This window comes from Bufo gargarizans, chromosome 1 (assembly GCF_014858855.1).
Source record: "Bufo gargarizans isolate SCDJY-AF-19 chromosome 1, ASM1485885v1, whole genome shotgun sequence".
Taxonomy (NCBI): Eukaryota; Metazoa; Chordata; class Amphibia; order Anura; family Bufonidae; genus Bufo; species Bufo gargarizans.
This window is the reverse complement of record NC_058080.1, coordinates 572319987-572337722: the sequence shown is the minus strand read 5'-3', so window position 1 is coordinate 572337722 and position 17736 is coordinate 572319987. Positions and strand designations below refer to the sequence as shown.

Genomic DNA, 17736 nt, shown 5'->3' with positions numbered 1-17736 from the left:
GGGAGTAGAGGGAAAGAGGCGCCGTGTGGTTTTTTAAAGGCAGATTTTGCTGGACTGGTTTATTTACACCATGTCCCGTTTGAAGCCCCCCTGATGCACCCCTAGAGTAGAAACTCCATAAAAGTGACCCCATCTAAGAAAGTACACCCCTCAAGGTATTCAAAACTGATTTTACTAACTTTGTTAACCCTTTAGGTGTTGCACAAGATTTAATGGAAAATAGAGATACAATTTCAAAATTTCACTTTTTTGGCAGATTTTCCATTTTAACCACTTCAGCCCCGCTAGGTGAAACCCCCTTCATGACCAGAGCACTTTTTACACTTCGGCACTACACTCCTTTCACCGTTTATCGCTCGGTCATGCAACTTACCACCCAAATGAATTTTACCTCCTTTTCTTCTCACTAATAGAGCTTTCATTTGGTGGTATTTCATTGCTGCTGACATTTTTACTTTTTTTGTTATTAATCGAAATTTAATGATTTTTTTGCAAAAAAATGACATTTTTCACTTTCAGCTGTAAAATTTTGCAAAAAAAACGACATCCATATATAAATTTTTCGCCAAATTTATTGTTCTACATGTCTTTGATAAAAAAAAATGTTTGGGCAAAAAAAAAAAAAATGGTTTGGGTAAAAGTTATAGCATTTACAAACTATGGTACAAAAATGTGAATTTCCGCTTTTTGAAACAGCTCTGACTTTCTGAGCACCTGTCATGATTCCTGAGGTTCTACAATGCCCAGACAGTAGAAAAACCCCCACAAATGACCCCATTTCGGAAAGTAGACACCCTAAGGTATTCGCTGATGGGCATAGTGAGTTCATAGAACTTTTTATTTTTTGTCACAAGTTAGCGGAAAATGATGATGATTTTATTTTATTTTTTTCTTACAAAGTCTCATATTCCACTAACTTGCGACAAAAAATAAAAAATTCTAGGAACTCGCCATGCCCCTCACGGAATACCTTGGGGTGTCTTCTTTCCAAAATGGGGTCACTTGTGGCGTAGTTATACTGCCCTGGCAATTTAGGGGCCCAAATGTGTGAGAAGAACTTTGCAATCAAAATGTGTAAAAAATGACCGGTGAAATCCGAAAGGTGCACTTTGGAATATGTGCCCCTTTGCCCACCTTGGCAGCAAAAAAGTGTCACACATCTGGTATCGCCGTACTCAGGAGAAGTTGGGGAATGTGATTTGGGGTGTCATTTTACATATACCCATGCTGGGTGAGAAAAATATCTTGGTCAAATGCCAACTTTGTATGGGAAAAGTTGTCTTTTGCCAAGATATTTCTCTCATCCAGCATGGGTATATGTAAAATGACACCCCAAAACACATTCCCCAACTTCTCCTGAGTACTGCGATACCAGATGTGTCACACTTTTTTGCTGCCAAGGTGGGCAATGGGGCACATATTCCAAAGTGCACCTTTCAGATTTTGCAGGCCATTTTTTACACATTTTGATTGCAAGGTACTTCTCACACATTTGGGCCCCTAAATTGCCAGGGCAGTATAACTACGCCACAAGTGACCCCATTTTGGAAAGAAGACACCCCAAGGTATTCTGTGAGGGGCATGGCGAGTTCCTAGAATTTTTTTTTTTTTTTGTCGCAAGTTAGTGGAATATGAGACTTTGTAAGGAAAAAAAAGAGAAAAAAAAGAAAAATCATAATTTTCCACTAACTTGTGACAAAAAATAAAAAATTCTAGGAACTCGCCATGCCCCTCACGGAATACCTTGGGGTGTCTTCTTTCCAAAATGGGGTCACTTGTGGGGAAGTTGTACTGCCCTGGCAATTTAGGGGCCCAAATGTGTAAGAAGTACCTTGCAATCAAAATCTGTAAAAAATGGCCGGTGAAATCCGAAAGGTGCACTTTGGAATGTGTGCCCCTTTGCCCACCTTGGCTGCAAAAAAGTGTCACACATCTGGTATCGCCGTACTCAGGAGAAGTTGGGGAATGTGTTTTGGGGTGTCATTTTACATATACCCATGCTGGGTGAGAGAAATATCTTGGCAAAAGACAACTTTTCCTATTTTTTTTATACAAAGTTGGCATTTGACCAAGATATTTCTCTCACCCAGCATGGGTATATGTAAAATGACACCCCAAAACACATTCCCCAACTTCTCCTGAGTACGGTGATACCAGATGTGTGACACTTTTTTGCAGCTTAGATGCGCAAAGGGGCCCAAATTCCTTTTAGGAGGGCATTTTTAGACATTTGGATCCCAGACTTCTTCTCACACTTTCGGGCCCCTAAAAAGCCAGGGCAGTATAAATACCCCACATGTGACCCCACTTTGGAAAGAAGACACCCCAAGGTATTCAATGAGGGGCCTGGCGAGTTCCTAGAAATTTTTTATTTTTTGCATAAGTTAGCGGAAATTGATTTTTTTTGGTTTTTTTCTCACAAAGTCTCACTTTCCGCTAACTTAGGACAAAAATTTCAATCTTTCATGGACTCAATATGCCCCTCAGCGAATACCTTGGGGTGTCTTCTTTCCGAAATGGGGTCACATGTGGGGTATTTATACTGCCCTGGCTTTTTAGGGGCCCTAAAGCGTGAGAAGAAGTCTGGAATATAAATGTCTAAAAATGTTTACGCATTTGGATTCCGTGAGGGGTATGGTGAGTTCATGGGAGATTTTATTTTTTGACACAAGTTAGTAGAATATGAGACTTAGTAAGAAAAAACAAAAAAAAAAAAAATTTCCGCTAACTTGTGCCAAAAAAAAAATGTCTGAATGGAGCCTTACAGGGGGGGTGATCAATGACAGGGGGGGGTGATCAATGAAAGGGGGGTAATCACCCATATAGACTCCCGGATCACCCCCCTGTCATGGCTCCATTCAGACGTCCGTATAATTTTTACGGATCCATGGATCGGATCCGCAAAACACATGCGGACGTCTGAATGGAGCCTTACAGGGGGGTTATCAATGACAGGCGGTAATCAGGGTGATCACCCCCCTGTCACTGATCACCCCCCCTGTAAGGCTCCATTCAGACATCCGCATGATTTTTACGGATCCATGGATACATGGATCGGATCCACAAAACACATGCGGACGTCTGAATGGAGCCTTACAGTGGGGTGATCAATGACAGGGGGTGATCAGGGAGTGTATATGGGTGATCACCCGCCTGTCATTGATCACCCCCCTGTAAGGCTCCATTTAGACGTCCGTATGCGTTTTGCGGATCCGATCCATGTATCCGTAAAAATCATACGGACGTCTGAACGGAGCCTGACAGGGGGTGATCAATGACAGGGGGGTGATCAAGGAGTTTATATGGGGTGATCAGGGGTTTATAAGGGGTTAATAAGTGACGGGGGGGGGGGGTGTAGTGTAGTGTGGCGTTTGGTGCGACTGTACTGACCTACCTGAGTCCTCTGGTGGTCGATCCTAACAAAAGGGACCACCAGAGGACCAGGTAGGAGGTATATTAGACGCTGTTATGAAAACAGCGTCTAATATACCTGTTAGGGGTTAAAAAATTCGGATCTCCAGCCTGCCAGCGAACGATCGCCGCTGGCATGCTGGAGATCCACTCGCTTACCTTCCGTTCCTGTGAGCGTGCGCGCGTTCACAGGAAATCTCGCGTCTCGCGAGATGACGCATATATGCGTGACTGTGCGCCAGCCTGCCACCTCCGGAACGCGAATCTGCGTTAGGCGGTCCGGAGGTGGTTAATATTTTTTTTCCAGTTACAATGCAAGGGTTAACAGCCAAACAAAACTCAATATTTATGGCCCTGATTCTATAGTTTACAGAAACACCCCATATGTGGTCGTAAACTGCTGTACGGGCACACGGCAGGGCGCAGAAGGAAAGGAATGCCATACGGTTTTTGGAAGGCAGATTTTGCTGGACTTTTTTTTTTTTTTTTACACCATGTCCCATTTGAAGCCCCCCTGATGCACCCCTAGAGTAGAAACTCCAAAAAAGTGACCCCATTTTAGAAACAACGGGATAGGGTGGCAGTTTTGTTGGTACTAGTTTAGGGTACATATGATTTTTGGTTGCTTTATATTACACTTTTTGTGCAGCAAGGTAACAAGAAATAGCTTTTTTGGCATTTTTTTTTATTGTTATTTACAACATTAGATGATGTGGTAATTTTATAGAGCAGGTTTGTCACGGACGCGGCGATACCCAATATGTATACCATTTTTTTTATTTATGTAACTTTTACACAATGATTTCATTTTTAAAACAAAAAATGTTTTAGTTTCTCCATAGTATAAGAGCCATAGTTTTTACAGTTTTGGGGCGATTATCTTAAGTAGGGTCTCATTTTCCGCGAGATAAGACGACGGTTTGATTGGCACTATGCTGGGGTGCATATGACTTTTTGATCGCTTGCCATTACACTTTTTGTGACGCAAGATGACAAAAAATTGCTTTTTTACGGTGGTCACGTGATACTTTTATAGAGCCGGTCGATAAGGACGCGGCAATACCTAATATGTATACTTTAATTTATATAAGTTTTACACAATGATTTCATTTTTGAAACAAAAAAAAAAAAAAAAGATGTTTTAGTGTTTCCATAGTCTAAGAGCCATAGTTTTTTTCAGTTTTTGGACGATTATCTTAAGTAGGGTCTCATTTTTTGCGGGATGAGATGACGGTTTGATTGTTACAAATTTGGCGTACATGCGACTTTTTTAATTTTTTTTTACCTTTTTTTTGGGGAAGTAAGGTGGGCAAAATTTAAATTTCATCAGTTTTTTATTTTTATGGCGTTCACCGTTCGGGAAAAGTAACATCACCGTTTTATAGATCAGGTCGTTACGGACGCGGCGATACCAAACATGTGTAGGGAATGTGACTTTTTTTTTACTTTTTAATCAGTGATAAGTGTTTTTTGATTTTTACTTTTTTTTTACCCAGACCCACTTGGTTCTTGAAGATCCAGGGGGTCTGATGTCTGCCTAATACAGTACAGTACAATATATATTGTACTTTACTTACACTGAACAGATCTATGCTTTTAGCATAGATCTGTTCAGCACCATGGACAGCAGGACGCCTGAGAAGGCGTCCTGTTGCCATGGGAACCTTCCCCGTCTGCGAAGTTGTGGCCACAACTTCGCAGACGGGGGAAGGGTAAGGACGGGGCTCTCGGAGGGCTGTCTGGGGGCTCTGTCGCTCTTCATCGGGGGGGGGGGGGGTGCAAAGGTACAGCAGCCCTCCGATGTTAACCTTTATGGAAAGGGTTAAACGGCTGACATCGCATCACCAATGTCAGCCGTTTATACCAGGGTGTCAGCATTGTGCGGACATCCTGGTATACCACTGTACACCAACGATTATTATAATGGGAGGCGGGCGGGGGATCGCGATCCCGCAACTGCCCCCCGCCACAAATGAATTCAGGGGTGCAGGCAATTTTTAGGTTTCTGAATTGACCTGCGGTTTGCAGCGATCGCCGATACGGGGGGGGGGGGGGGGGGTTACGGGGTCACAGGACCCCCCTCGGCATTGAGCCTGGGTGCCTGGCTGTGTGTAACAGCCGGCACTCAGCGCTGTCACCATGTCTGCAGACATGGTGACAGTTGAATGCCATGAAGAGTATACTAGTCATGGAGCGCTAAGTAGCAGTGCTCCATGACTAGTATACATGTCATAGGTACAGCAGATTGTCACACTATGTCCCAATTCCTGTCAGGGAAGTGATCAGAGAAGGAGAATCACACAGTCCCTCCCTAACCCCCCCTTTACCTGCCCCGATGCGCTGCGATTGGTCCCTCTGCAGTATTGGACAAATCACAGCGATCGTGGGCGGGTCAGGGCTCCAATACAGTTCCTTCCGGCTACTCTGGTTGCCTAGCAACGCCGGCTTCACTGAACCTTCATCGCTTCGGTCCCTGCGCTGACAGTGAAAGTCGATCACATACATGCACGTGGGGATGCGGTGAGGCACCACATTCCCCCACGTACATGATGTTGCGTGAAGGGGTTAATAGCTTTATGCATTCCCCATGTAATAATTCTGGAGCATCTAGTCTTATGTCTGTATGTTGTGTCATTCCTTTATTTCTGCTAGAAGTTATGAATGAATTGCTAGCAGTCTGCAGTAAGGGTACAGAGGGAGGTAACCAGTTGGGGGGGGGGGGGGGGTGTACCTGCACAGACTCGCTCTATCCAATAAGTGTTGCCATTGTTAATCTGTGCAGGTACACCCCCCAACTGTTTACCTCCCCTCTGTACCCTTACTGCAGACTGCTAGCAATTCATTCATAACTTCTAGCAGAAATAAAAGGAATGACACAACATACAGACATAAGAATAGATGCTTCAGAATTATTACATGGGGAATGCATAAAGCTATTAAAACAGGCATGTCAGGAGTGGTGAAAAGGTCCTCTTTAACCACTCATTTCAATGGTTTCACACAAAAAAAAAATAAAACCACACACATGGAACACATACAGAATGTACTCTGCATGTCTTGCATATGCGTTGAGTTTTTCCGGTACCATGTATTGAAAATGTTATGCCCAGCCCAATTTTTTCTATGTAATTACTGTATATGCCATACAGAAAAACGAAATGGACCCAGAAACAAACAGAAAACCAGATCCGTTAAAAACAGGCCTCAAAACAGTGAAAAAGCCTTACGGTCGTGTGAACAAGACCTAAAGAGGACCATTGATGGGATTATTTGTCAGAAACTGATATGCTTACCAGACAGGGCGGCCACTACAGAAGCAAGCGCCTTTTTTTCTAAAATACCCCTCCATTCTAGCGCTGTGACCCCTCTGTTTTTGGTGCCTGATACGTTAAATTTAGAATATCGGTAAAGGGAGGAGGAGACAGCCGGATTTCTCAATGGGTGTCTCCTTCTCCCCCCTGGCTGTAGTGTAGTCCAATCGCAGCAGAGAGTGTCACAGCTAGGGAGAAGGCGAGTTGTTACACTCTTCTGCGATTGGACCGTAATACAGCCAGAGAAAAGAAGCCGCCCATTGAGAAATCCAACCGTCTCCTCCTGCCTGTACCGATACTCTAACATACTGGGCGTGAAAAACAGCAGGGGACACAGCGCCGAAACAGGGTGGTATTTCAGAAGGAAAATAAATAAGAAAGTGCTGGTATCTGTAGGGGCCGCCCTATCTGGTAAGCATACCAGTTTCTAACAAATAAACCCATGAAAAGTCCTCTTTAAACCAGCTCAGACCACTAGAAGATACATCTATTTGCCAACATAAAACAAATGTCATTGACCCATTGATCTTAGGCTATTTTCACACTGGCGTTTTGGCTTTCCGTTTGCGAGATCCGCTTCAGGGCTCTCAGTCCAAAAGAGATCAGGTTTGCCCTTAATGCATTCTGAATGGATAAGGATCCCCCAGAATGCATCAGTTTGGCTCCGTTCCGTCTCTATTCCACTTTGGAGGCGGACACCAAAACGCTGCTTGCATCGTTTTGGTGTCCGTCTGACGAAACTGAGCCCAAACGTTTTCACTGACACAATCTGGCACAATAGAAAACTGACCCGTCCTCCATTGACTTTAAATGGTGTTCAAGACTGAGCAGTTTTGGCTATATTACAGATAATACAAACGGATCCATTCTGAATGAATGGATGCATGCGGTTGTATTATCCGTCCGTGCGAATCCATGACAGACCCGCACCAAACGAGAGTGTGAAAGTAGCTTAACCTGCAATTTTTTCATTAACACAGTGACAATGTTTTTTCACACTACAGCAACAAAACTGATAACTAAGGTCAAACAAACAAGGAAACATTTTAGTCATGTTTGACAACAAAACAAAAAAAATAAAAAAATGTTAAACTGACATGTAATGATAGAGTAACCTTACTTCACTATACAAATGGACTGGCTGCTTATAGCAAAACCTACTCATACAAGTGCTAGTCTCTAATCACCGCTTCCGCAAGAAACAAGGCTCCGTACATGCGGCTCAAGACTCAGAAGGTCTTGGATATCCTAATGCTACACATTGTAAATACCTTAACATTGTGCAATGCTGGAATAGCGCACTGTGCTTAAAAAGGTTTTCAGGGTTTTTAATATCAATTTACCATCCTCTCCTTATGCAAAATCTGTGTCTTGAAGATTTTTCTGCGCACTTTGCCCTATGCATTGCAATGTGTAAGAACCTCAGCATAAATGGATAGGCTGAAAACTTAAATCCCACGCTGCAGGACAATTTGCTCCGCGGATTTTTCAGAATTTGTGGATAAGGTTTATTTTAAAATCTCATCCACTCTGCTGGTTGTGTACAACGCTCTAAACAACCTGCAGCGTACCCGTCCTGTGTAGTTGTACCCTTGTCCCTCACGGTACACAAGCTTTTCATTTAAAAAAAAAATTATATATATATATATATACACACACACACACACACATATATATATATATACACACACATACACACACGTGACAAGGCATATCCTATCTGAAATAACTTACCTGCTGGCTGACCGGGACTGGTGGTGGAGCAATGACACCTATATCCAAGGAATCGCCATCAAAAAGGTCATTGGGGCTGATGCCACTCTCACTCAGAGCAGCGAGCAATAAATCCTGCCCTGGGTCCATCATCTTGAATAAAGGAGGAAACAAAATACAGTTACTTAAGCAGAAATATATTTTCCTAGAGCAAACTACACCGACCTGTTCAAGAAAGAAGCACAAACCACTGAGAGGCATGAAGGTCTCACCCGTTGTATGGCATGTCAGTGGGGGCAGCTACTCCATAGGGATTTGCCCTTGAGCAAAACTGAAGCAGCCCTACAACAAATCCTTCATTACCAGCTTTAAAAGGAACAGAAAGAGGGGAGGACTACAAGAGAAGACCACCCTGATGGGCTGCAGCAGCAGATTTCAATCTGGGGCATGGGATGAAAACATTACTGGAAGCGACATGAGACACACAATGTGGGGTTTGCCTCCATTAGGCTGGGGCTAAGTGACCATCTTGGGCACGAGAGCTGTTCCAAAACCAAGGAACACACGGTAGCCATAAAAATGAATAGGGTTGCAGTGGGACTCAGCAGATTCACATTTTTCAGACTTTGTGTGATTTCGGGGTCACAGCAGCCTGCGAGTTGTGACCCCATCCCATTCGTTTGTATGCCTACCATGCTTCCTAGGTGGAAGCCAAGATGGCCATGTGGCCTTACAGCGAGGACATAGAGAGAGGATCTAAGGGACTAGGTCGTCTCATCTATAAAGAGACTCTACTTGTGAGAGTTAGATTCAAGGTCAGTGGCCCTTTGCCTTCCTTTATTCCAGGAATACTGGCTCAAGGGGAGTGACTGGTATGATCACCCACCTGTGCAATGGAGATGAGTGGGGCCCTGGACTGGTTAGGATGGTGACTGTCGGGGCAATGTGCACAGCACTGGGCTAATGATTAGTCACTGGCACTCCACAATGCCCCCGGGCAGGGCGCCAGGTCCAGCACCTGGTGGGATGAGGGGCAGTCCATGGCACACACGAGGAGCCCCGGAGTCACCGGCTCCACCACGTGTTCACAACATAAACTTCCGGGTTCGGCCAGGATGACTAATGCAATGTCCAGTGACGGAGGAGAACCGGACAGAGTACGGGCTGCCCGGGGCCTGAGCGGACGGGCGGAAGACGCGGCCCCGCACAGTGAGAACAGGGCTCGAGTCACTAGGACAGGCTTGTACTGGCGCCGCACACAGACGTGGCGGTACCGCACACAGCAAGGACTCCATGCACACTGCGGTCTACACTGACTCCACGGCCACCCTGCGGGAGTCCGGGAAGAGCTCACTTACCTCAGGCCTCAGAGGACCCTTCACCAGCCCGCAAAACTAAACCTTCCTATCTGAGAATGCATCCCCTCCCCCCGGCGCCTCATTGCCCCGCGCTCCGGTCACTCACCGTGCTGGTCCTGAAGACGTCGTCACTCGGCTGCTGTGCGAACACGAAACTGCTGCTGTTCCTCCGAGCCGCTGCTTTCTACCTCACAGCCGCCATCTTTACCGGGGAAACACCACAGCTCAGTACCACGTGACCCGCACAACAGACCTAGGCCTGTTCACCCGCCCCCACTGGGCGCCGTCCCCGCTGTGTCTGCCCGCCAGCTGTCTCCCGGCTTCTCTCCTGTACTGCCGTCTTCAGCAGGCGCCGCTCGGGTGATTTTATTATAATCCATAATAATTATTATTTTGTTGGGTTTCAAGGAGAAGGCGGTTGGGAGCCACGTGACATGACGTCCCTCCTCCCCTGGAAATGACGTCAGTGGGCGGTAAAGGGCGGGGACGTGTCCTAAGGGGTTAGCCATGTTGAGAAGGTCACGTCAGGCGTGTTCTTTGGGTGGATCAGGTGACTGAGAGTATGGCGGCTGGAAGTCTCGCGTGATTTGGACTTATAGGTTTTTCTATTGTGTTCAGCGCAGTGGAATCATGCTTAGTGCCTGGTGCTGGATTCAGTCACATCTGTGGCACTACCTTCACATAGTGGTGGAGATAGGAGATGTAAACTCAGGAAGTTTATAGGCTGCTCGCGGCCAGATTGCTGGATTTTTTTGTGCCATTCAGGGGTCACAGTCGCTGCACATGTGCTTTTTGTGCTGCAACCCTATTCATTTCTAGTGCAATCCTGTTTGCGACAGCTGTCACGTGACCAGTGCTGCCATCCTCCCGGGGGCTCAGGGCGGTGTAGGGTTACAGTCATGTGAAAAAATTAGGACACCCTTTGAAAGCATGTGGTTTTTTGTAACATTTTTAATAAAAGGTTATTTCATCTCCGTTTCAACAATACAGAGAGATTAAAGTAATCCAACTAAACAAAGAAAACTGAAGAAAAGTCTTTTCAAGATCTTCTGTAAATGTCATTCTACAAAAATGCCTATTCTAACTGAGGAAAAAGATAGGACACCCTTGCCCCTAATAGCGAGTGTTACCTCCTTTGGCTGAAATAACTGCAGTGAGACGGTTCTTGTAGCCATCTACCAGTCTTCGACATCGGTCTGAGGAAATTTTACCCCACTCCTCAATGCAGAACTTTTTCAGCTGTGAGATGTTTGAGGGGTTTCTTGCACGTACAGCCCTTTTCAAGTCACCCCACAGCATCTCAATGGGATTCAAATCTGGACTTTGACTTGGCCATTCCAGGACTCTCCATTTCTTCTTTTTCAGCCAATCTTTGGTTGATTTACTAGTATGTTTTGGGTCATTGTCATGTTGCATGGTCCAGTTCCGCTTCAGCTTTAATTTTCTAACTGATGGTCTCACATGTTCTTCAAGCACCTTCTGATACACAGTAGAATTCATCGTGGATTCTATGATGGTGAGCTGACCAGGTCCTGCTGCAGCAAAGCAGCCCCAAACCATGACACTTCCACCTCCATGCTTCACAGTTGGTATGAGGTTCTTTTCTTGGAATGCTGTGTTTGGTTTACGCCAAACATGTCCTCTGCTGTTGTGTCCAAATAATTCAATTTTGGACTCATCTGTCCAAAGAACATTATTCCAGAAGTCCTGGTCTTTGTCAACTTTATCTCTGGCAAATGTCAGTCTGGCCTCGATGTTTCTCTTGGAAAGCAAAGGTTTCCTCCTTGCACACCTCCCATGCAAGTTAAACTTGTACAGTAACTTTCTGATTGTAGAGGCATGTACTTCTACATCAACAGTAGCCAGAGCCTGCTGTAGTTCTCGAGATGACACTTTAGGGTTTTTGGAGACCTCTTTTAGCATCTTGCGGTCTGCTCTTGGGGTGAACTTGCTGGGGCGACCAGTCCTGGGCATGTTGGCAGTTGTTTTGAAAGCCCTCCACTTGTAGACTATCTTCCGGACAGTGGAATGGCTGATTTCAAAATCTTTTGAGATCTTTTTAAATCCCTTCCCAGACTCATAGGCTGCTACAATCTTTTTTCTGAAGTCCTCTGACAGCTCTTTTGCTCTCACCATGGTGCTCACTCTCACTTCAACAGTCAGGAGCACACCAAACTAAATGTCTGAGGTTTAAATAGGGCAAGCCTCATTCAACATGCAGAGTAACGATCTACTAATTATGTGCACCTGGTGTGATATACCTGTGTGAGATCTGAGCCAATTTAAGAGGGAATACATGTGAGGGTGTCCTATCTTTTTCCTCAGTTAGAATAGGCATTTTTGTAGAATGACATTTACAGAAGATCTTGAAAAGACTTTTCTTCAGTTTTCTTTGTTTAGTTGGATTACTTTAATCTCTCTGTATTGTTGAAACGGAGATGAAATAACCTTTTATTAAAAATGTTACAAAAAACCACATGCTTTCAAAGGGTGTCCTAATTTTTTCACATGACTGTACATTACCCTACTTCGTGAGATTTCCCTACCTCCTGACTTCCCGTCGCACTGCTAATGACGTAAGGAGGCGTTCCTGAGTTTTGACAATCGGCGCATGCGCAAACCGACAGTTTATGGAAAATCTCAGCGGAGTTTAGCTTCACACCGGGACACTGCGCATGCGCCGGCCGGAGTTCACCGTGCTTGCGCACTGGGCCGTAATATTTCCCTACTGAGGCTCTCCTGCGCATGCGCAGTGTCCCGGTGTAAAGCTGAACTCTGCTGAGATTCTCCATAAACTGTTGGTTTGCGCATGCGCAGATCGTCAAAACTCAGGAACGCTTCCTCACGTCATTAGCAGTGCAACAGGAAGTCAGGAGGTAGGGAAATCTCACGAGGTAGGGTAGTATAACGCTACACCAATCTATAGAGCTCGCTGAATTCCAGCATGGTACAGTAATAAGATGGCACCATTGTAATAAGTCCCATCATGAAATGGCTTCCCCTCTTGGATTTTCCTCAATCATGTGCTGAGGAACATAGGGGGATGTCGATCAAAACTGGTGTAAAGGAAAACTGGCTCAGATGCCTATAGCAACCAATCAGATTCCACCTTGCATTTTTTCAGAGCTGCTTTGGAAAATGAAAGGATCAATATGATTGGTTGCAATGGGCCATTAAAGGGAACCTGTTACCAGGATTTTGTGTATAGAGCTGAGGACATGGGCTGCTAGATGGCTGCTAGCACATCCACAATACCCAGTCCCCATAGCTCTGTGTGCTTTTATTGTGTAAAAAAACCTGATTTAAAACATATGTAAATTAACCTGAGATGAGTCTTGTCCCTGACTCATCTCACGTACAGGACTCATCTCAGGTTAATTTACATATGTATCAAATAGTTTTTTTTGCCCGGGGCGCTGTCAGAAGGGGGTCGCCGGCAGGGCACAGCAGGAGATGAGCGATGCGCATCTCTATAGTCATCTGTCTCGCCGTCCTCAGGACGGCGATACAAATGTTTGTGCTGCGGGAGGGGAGGGAGAGGTGTGTCCCCTCCCTGTTCCTCTGATAGGCTGCCAGCACTAGGCCGGCAGCCTATCAGAGACCGTTGCAGGCAACCGCCGCCTGAGCCAGCGAGGGACACAGACCAGAAGAGGCCTGCATCGCATCCTGGAGGAGGTAAGTATAAGTTTTATTTTATATATATATATATGTGTAAGGCCGATTCATTGGCCTGTATTTGTGGAAGGGGCATGGCTGCCTACTTCAACGGCCAGCGTCCCTCTCACTCTGTACGTCGTTACAGCGTTGATGAGCCACACCTGGCTTCCCAGTGAGAGGAGTTCAGCATACCTGGATATCCTGACGTCGGTGAGGGTGAGAAGCTGCTTCTCTGCAGCGCACAGTGTTAGGGTCCGGCCGGCGGGGGGCTCGTCCCCCTAGGTGAGGGGGGGCTCCCCCGCATCGGAGCATAATGCCAGGGAGTTGCGCGGCTCCCCACGCTGTACGGGTGTCCAGCCGGCGGTGGGTCGGCCCCTGACTGATTGGGGCTCCCCCGCACTGGTGCACTCTGCCAGGGAGCTTCGTGGCTCCCCACGCGGCATCGACTTCAAAATGCCAGGGTTCATAATGCCAGGGAGCTGCGCTGCTCCCCACGCGGCAGGAGTGACCAGCCGGCGGTGGGTCGGCCCCTGACTGATGGGGGGCACCCCCGCACTGGTGCACTCTGCCAGGGAGCTTCATGGCTCCCCACGCGGCATCGACTTCAAAACCGGTGGGGGGCTGAGCCCCTGATGGAAGTAGGGCTCCCCCTGCCCCGGGTCATAATGCCAGGGAGCTGCACTGCTCCCCACGCGGCAGAAGTGACCAGCCGGCGGTGGGTCGGCCCCTGGCTGATGGGGGAAACCCCCGCACTGGTGCACTCTGCCAGGGAGCAGCATGAGCTCCCCACGCGGCACACAAATTTTGCTGATGGGGGGCGGGGGCCACGGTGTATGAAGGGCTCCCCCTGGCCCGGTTCATGGTGCCAGGGAGTTGCGCGGCTCCCCACGCGGTACGGGTGTCCAGCCGGCGGTGGGTGGGCCCCTGGCTGATGGGGGTTCCCCCGCACTGGTGCACTCTGCCAGGGAGCTGCGCGGCTCCCCACGCGGTTATCGTGTGGGGACACCGTGGCCCCGCTCCTTATCTTCGTTAAAGTCTGGCACGGGCCGCCGTGCCGTTAGTGAGGCAGGGATGAGAGAACCAGGCCGTTCAGGGGGGAGCAGGTCATAGCCGGTGGCTAGCTTCCTTCTGCCGGCTGCACACAAGGTCGCCAAAAGGGTCATTTAGGCACGGGGGATTAATTAGTCCATACAGGTGAGTACTAGGTCTCCAGGGAGGGGTGTGTTACAGAGTACTGCATGGTCTGCAGACCTGGTCCACCGTAGTAAATCCTAGCTGGGATTGCTGGTCAGAAGCCGAGGTTCACTCGTCTCAGTGTCAAGCCAGTACAGAGGCTTAGTAGGCGCAGCTTGCAGTGGTAGCTTCCCCCCCAGGTTAGGCAATTCTTATTGGCAAGGGTTAATGGTTAAAAAATAATAATAATTAAGAAAAAAAAAATAATAATAATTTTTAAATGTAAAAAAATAAAAATGTTAATAAAAGAAAAATATTATTATTATTTTTTTTTTTACTTATTTGCGTGGTTCTTTACGACGAATGCATAATCCAGGGTTAATGTCTTGATTGTTTTGCTTCTAGGTCCTAACTTGTCTCGGCTACACCCTGATTTGTGGCTTATCAGCAAGGTACTATGGGTACATGTCGGGGGGGGGGGGGGGAGGAGAGAAGTCACAAGCTTGGTTTTCAATTAAGTCTGGCGGGATTCAGGGGTGGGAGAACTAAGCTTGGTCAGGGTGTGCACGTTATAGGTGGTGGCTGCCTTTCTTCTGCCAGACGTACATAAGGTTTCCCAGAGGGTTATTTAGATACAGGGTGTTAATGAGTCCATGCAAGTGATTTATTTTAATTAGCAAAGGGTTGATTTCATTAAAAAAAAAATAGATAATAATGCTGCCCACACTTCTTGCACTCTGCCATGGAGCAGCGCGAGCTCCCCGCGCGGCAATTGCGCAAAAGTACAAGGGACAGCATGTCCCCGCTCCTTGTCTTCAACAAAGTCTGGCACGGCCCGCTGTGCCATTAGTTAGGCAGGGATCGTGGCTGGGAGAACTAGGCTCGGTCAGGGGGAACAGCTCATAGGCGGTGGCTGGCTTCCTTCTGCTGCCCGTACATAAGGTTTCCCAGGGGGTTATTTAAGTACAGGGTGTTATTGAATCCATGCAGGTGATTACCAGGGATCTTAGGCGGGTGTGTTGGGTCTGGTTTTAGTAGGGACGGGATAATAAAAAAAAAAAAAACGGGAATTCATAGTTGGCGAAGCAAGGTCTCCGGGGAAGAGCGGGTTACAAAGTACCGCACAGTCTACAGGCCTGGTCCGCTGTGAGCAATCCTAGCGGAGGCTGCAGGTCAGGGGCCTAGGTTCGCTGGTGTCAGTGTTAAGCCAGTACGGGGGCTTAGCCCCCTAGGTTTCCAGGTTAAGTAAATTTGAATTTGCAAAGGGTTAATTTGTTAAAGAAAAAAAATAAAATGCTGCTCTTTCATCATTCACGTTTTACACATTCGCAGGGTTTCCTCACGACATGTGCACAATCCAGTGTTGATGCCTTAATTGTTTTGCTTCTAGGTCCAAACCTTGTCTCAAGTTACATCCTGAATTTTGGCTCATCGGCAAGGTAGTAGGGGTACACGTCGGGGAGGGGGGAGGAAGCTTGGTTTGTGTCTCATGCACTGTCTCACATCCAGGTCGTTCTGCGGGTGTCAGTCCGTAGGTATTCTGAGCAGGTAAGTGCATGGTCACCCTCTGGGTGTTACTTTCTGGGTGTCGGTTCTTGAAACCGAGTTGGATAAGGGTTTTGATCGGTCATTTTGAAGTGCCCCCCTTTCAGCCGTTGAGAGTTAGTCCCGATGGGGTGGTCACAGGTAAGTTTAGCAAGAAGGAGAGACTTATCATCGACCTGTCAGCCCCACATGGTTCCCACGTCCTTAGTCTTAACTCCCTCATTCCTTCAGAGGAAGTGGGCATGAGGTATTCTTCTATTGATAAGTGGAAGGTCCGATACTACTTTTCCACCAAACTCACTTTCTGTTCTAGGAGCAGCCCGTGGCTCTTTGATCAGTTGGCTTAGGCCTCCATTGGGTTTTAGAATATAAGGTACGCTCTGAATTTGTTATTCATTATTTAGATGACTTCCTGCTGATCTAGAGGCCAGGGTCAGCCCCCTTAGGGCTGGGGAGATTGTTGAGCTGTTTTCCCAGTTAGGTGTCCCGGTCTCCCCCAAGAGACCTGCTAGCTCAGGTTTTGCTGCTATTTTGGCACCCACTTGGTCGCAGGCGAGTGGCCTGCTGAGGTGAGACAAATCCCAGGTTTCCTGCAAACTTCAGCACTTTTCGAGCTGTACCCCATTGTGGTGGCCGCCCGTGTTTGGGGCAGCAGCTTGGTAAATCGCACTGTTTTGTTTGTAACCGACAACGCTGCGGTGGAAGATATCTTAACCAATGGGTTGTCTAAGTCGTCTTATGTCATATGTCTCTTGAGACGTCTAGTTCAACTCTCCTTGCGACATCATTTTTGTGTTAGTAGTACGCATGTGCCAGGTTCTCAAAATGTGGCAGCTGATGCTTTATCGAGGGCTAATTTCTCCCTTTTCGCAGGTCATGCCATAGGCGGATGTTGTGGGCGCTACCGTCCCCCTTCACGAGTCACTAATACTGGTTTAACTGGTCACCTAGAGACGACCCACTCCTTACTAGCCAAGCCCCTTTCGCTGTGTACAACTAGGGCGTATCGCACTGGGTGGAGGGCATTTGCAGGTTTTAGGGAATATGCCCTCAAAGGGAGTCCAGTTTTGTTGAATACATCCTTGCCTTCATTGGCTACTGCCACTCGGAGCTCAAGCTGTCCCACAACATGGTGAAGTCGTACTTGTCGGGGGTGCAGCATTTCCTCTGTGTCAGTCATCCAGCGTTCTCTGTGCATGTTGTCAAAGCTACGTTGAGGGGTTTGAGCAGATGTGGACCAGGAGGCCAAGTACACAGACAAGCTGTTACTGGACTGCTTTTCGTAACCTATCTGACATCCTGGATAGGAACTCTTTCGGGGTTTTGCCCAGCCTGGTGCTTAAATCTGCTGTTTATTTAGCCTTCTATGTTTTCTTGAGGCCTGGGGAGTTTACTTGTACTAATAGTAGCAAGTTTCTCAGTCAGCCAGTTGTTCCAGGGTCCAGAGGGTTACGCGCTGCTGCTGAGGACATCCAAGACCTCGCAGATAGGGAACTAGGATGTTGGGACTGGGGGACCTATGTCTCATCAATAGTGCCCTGTCAGAGTTCTTCATCAGCTGCAGGCAG

The 17736-nt window shown here is 47.0% G+C and overlaps 1 protein-coding gene across 2 annotated transcripts in view; it reads right to left on the bottom strand.

Moving 5' to 3' along the window:
* SBNO1 (strawberry notch homolog 1) overlaps window positions 1–10237 on the bottom strand; it is a 92926-nt gene extending 82689 nt beyond the window's left edge. For both annotated transcript variants that reach the window (XM_044275697.1, XM_044275698.1), the window contains exons 1-2: window positions 9900–10237; window positions 8457–8588 (exon numbers count right to left, since the gene is read on the bottom strand). In XM_044275697.1, coding sequence (XP_044131632.1) covers window positions 8457–8588 — 132 coding nt within the window. In that variant the 5' untranslated portion in view covers window positions 9900–10237. The remainder of the gene's footprint in view (window positions 1–8456; window positions 8589–9899) is intronic.
* Window positions 10238–17736: the final 7499 nt, after the last annotated feature.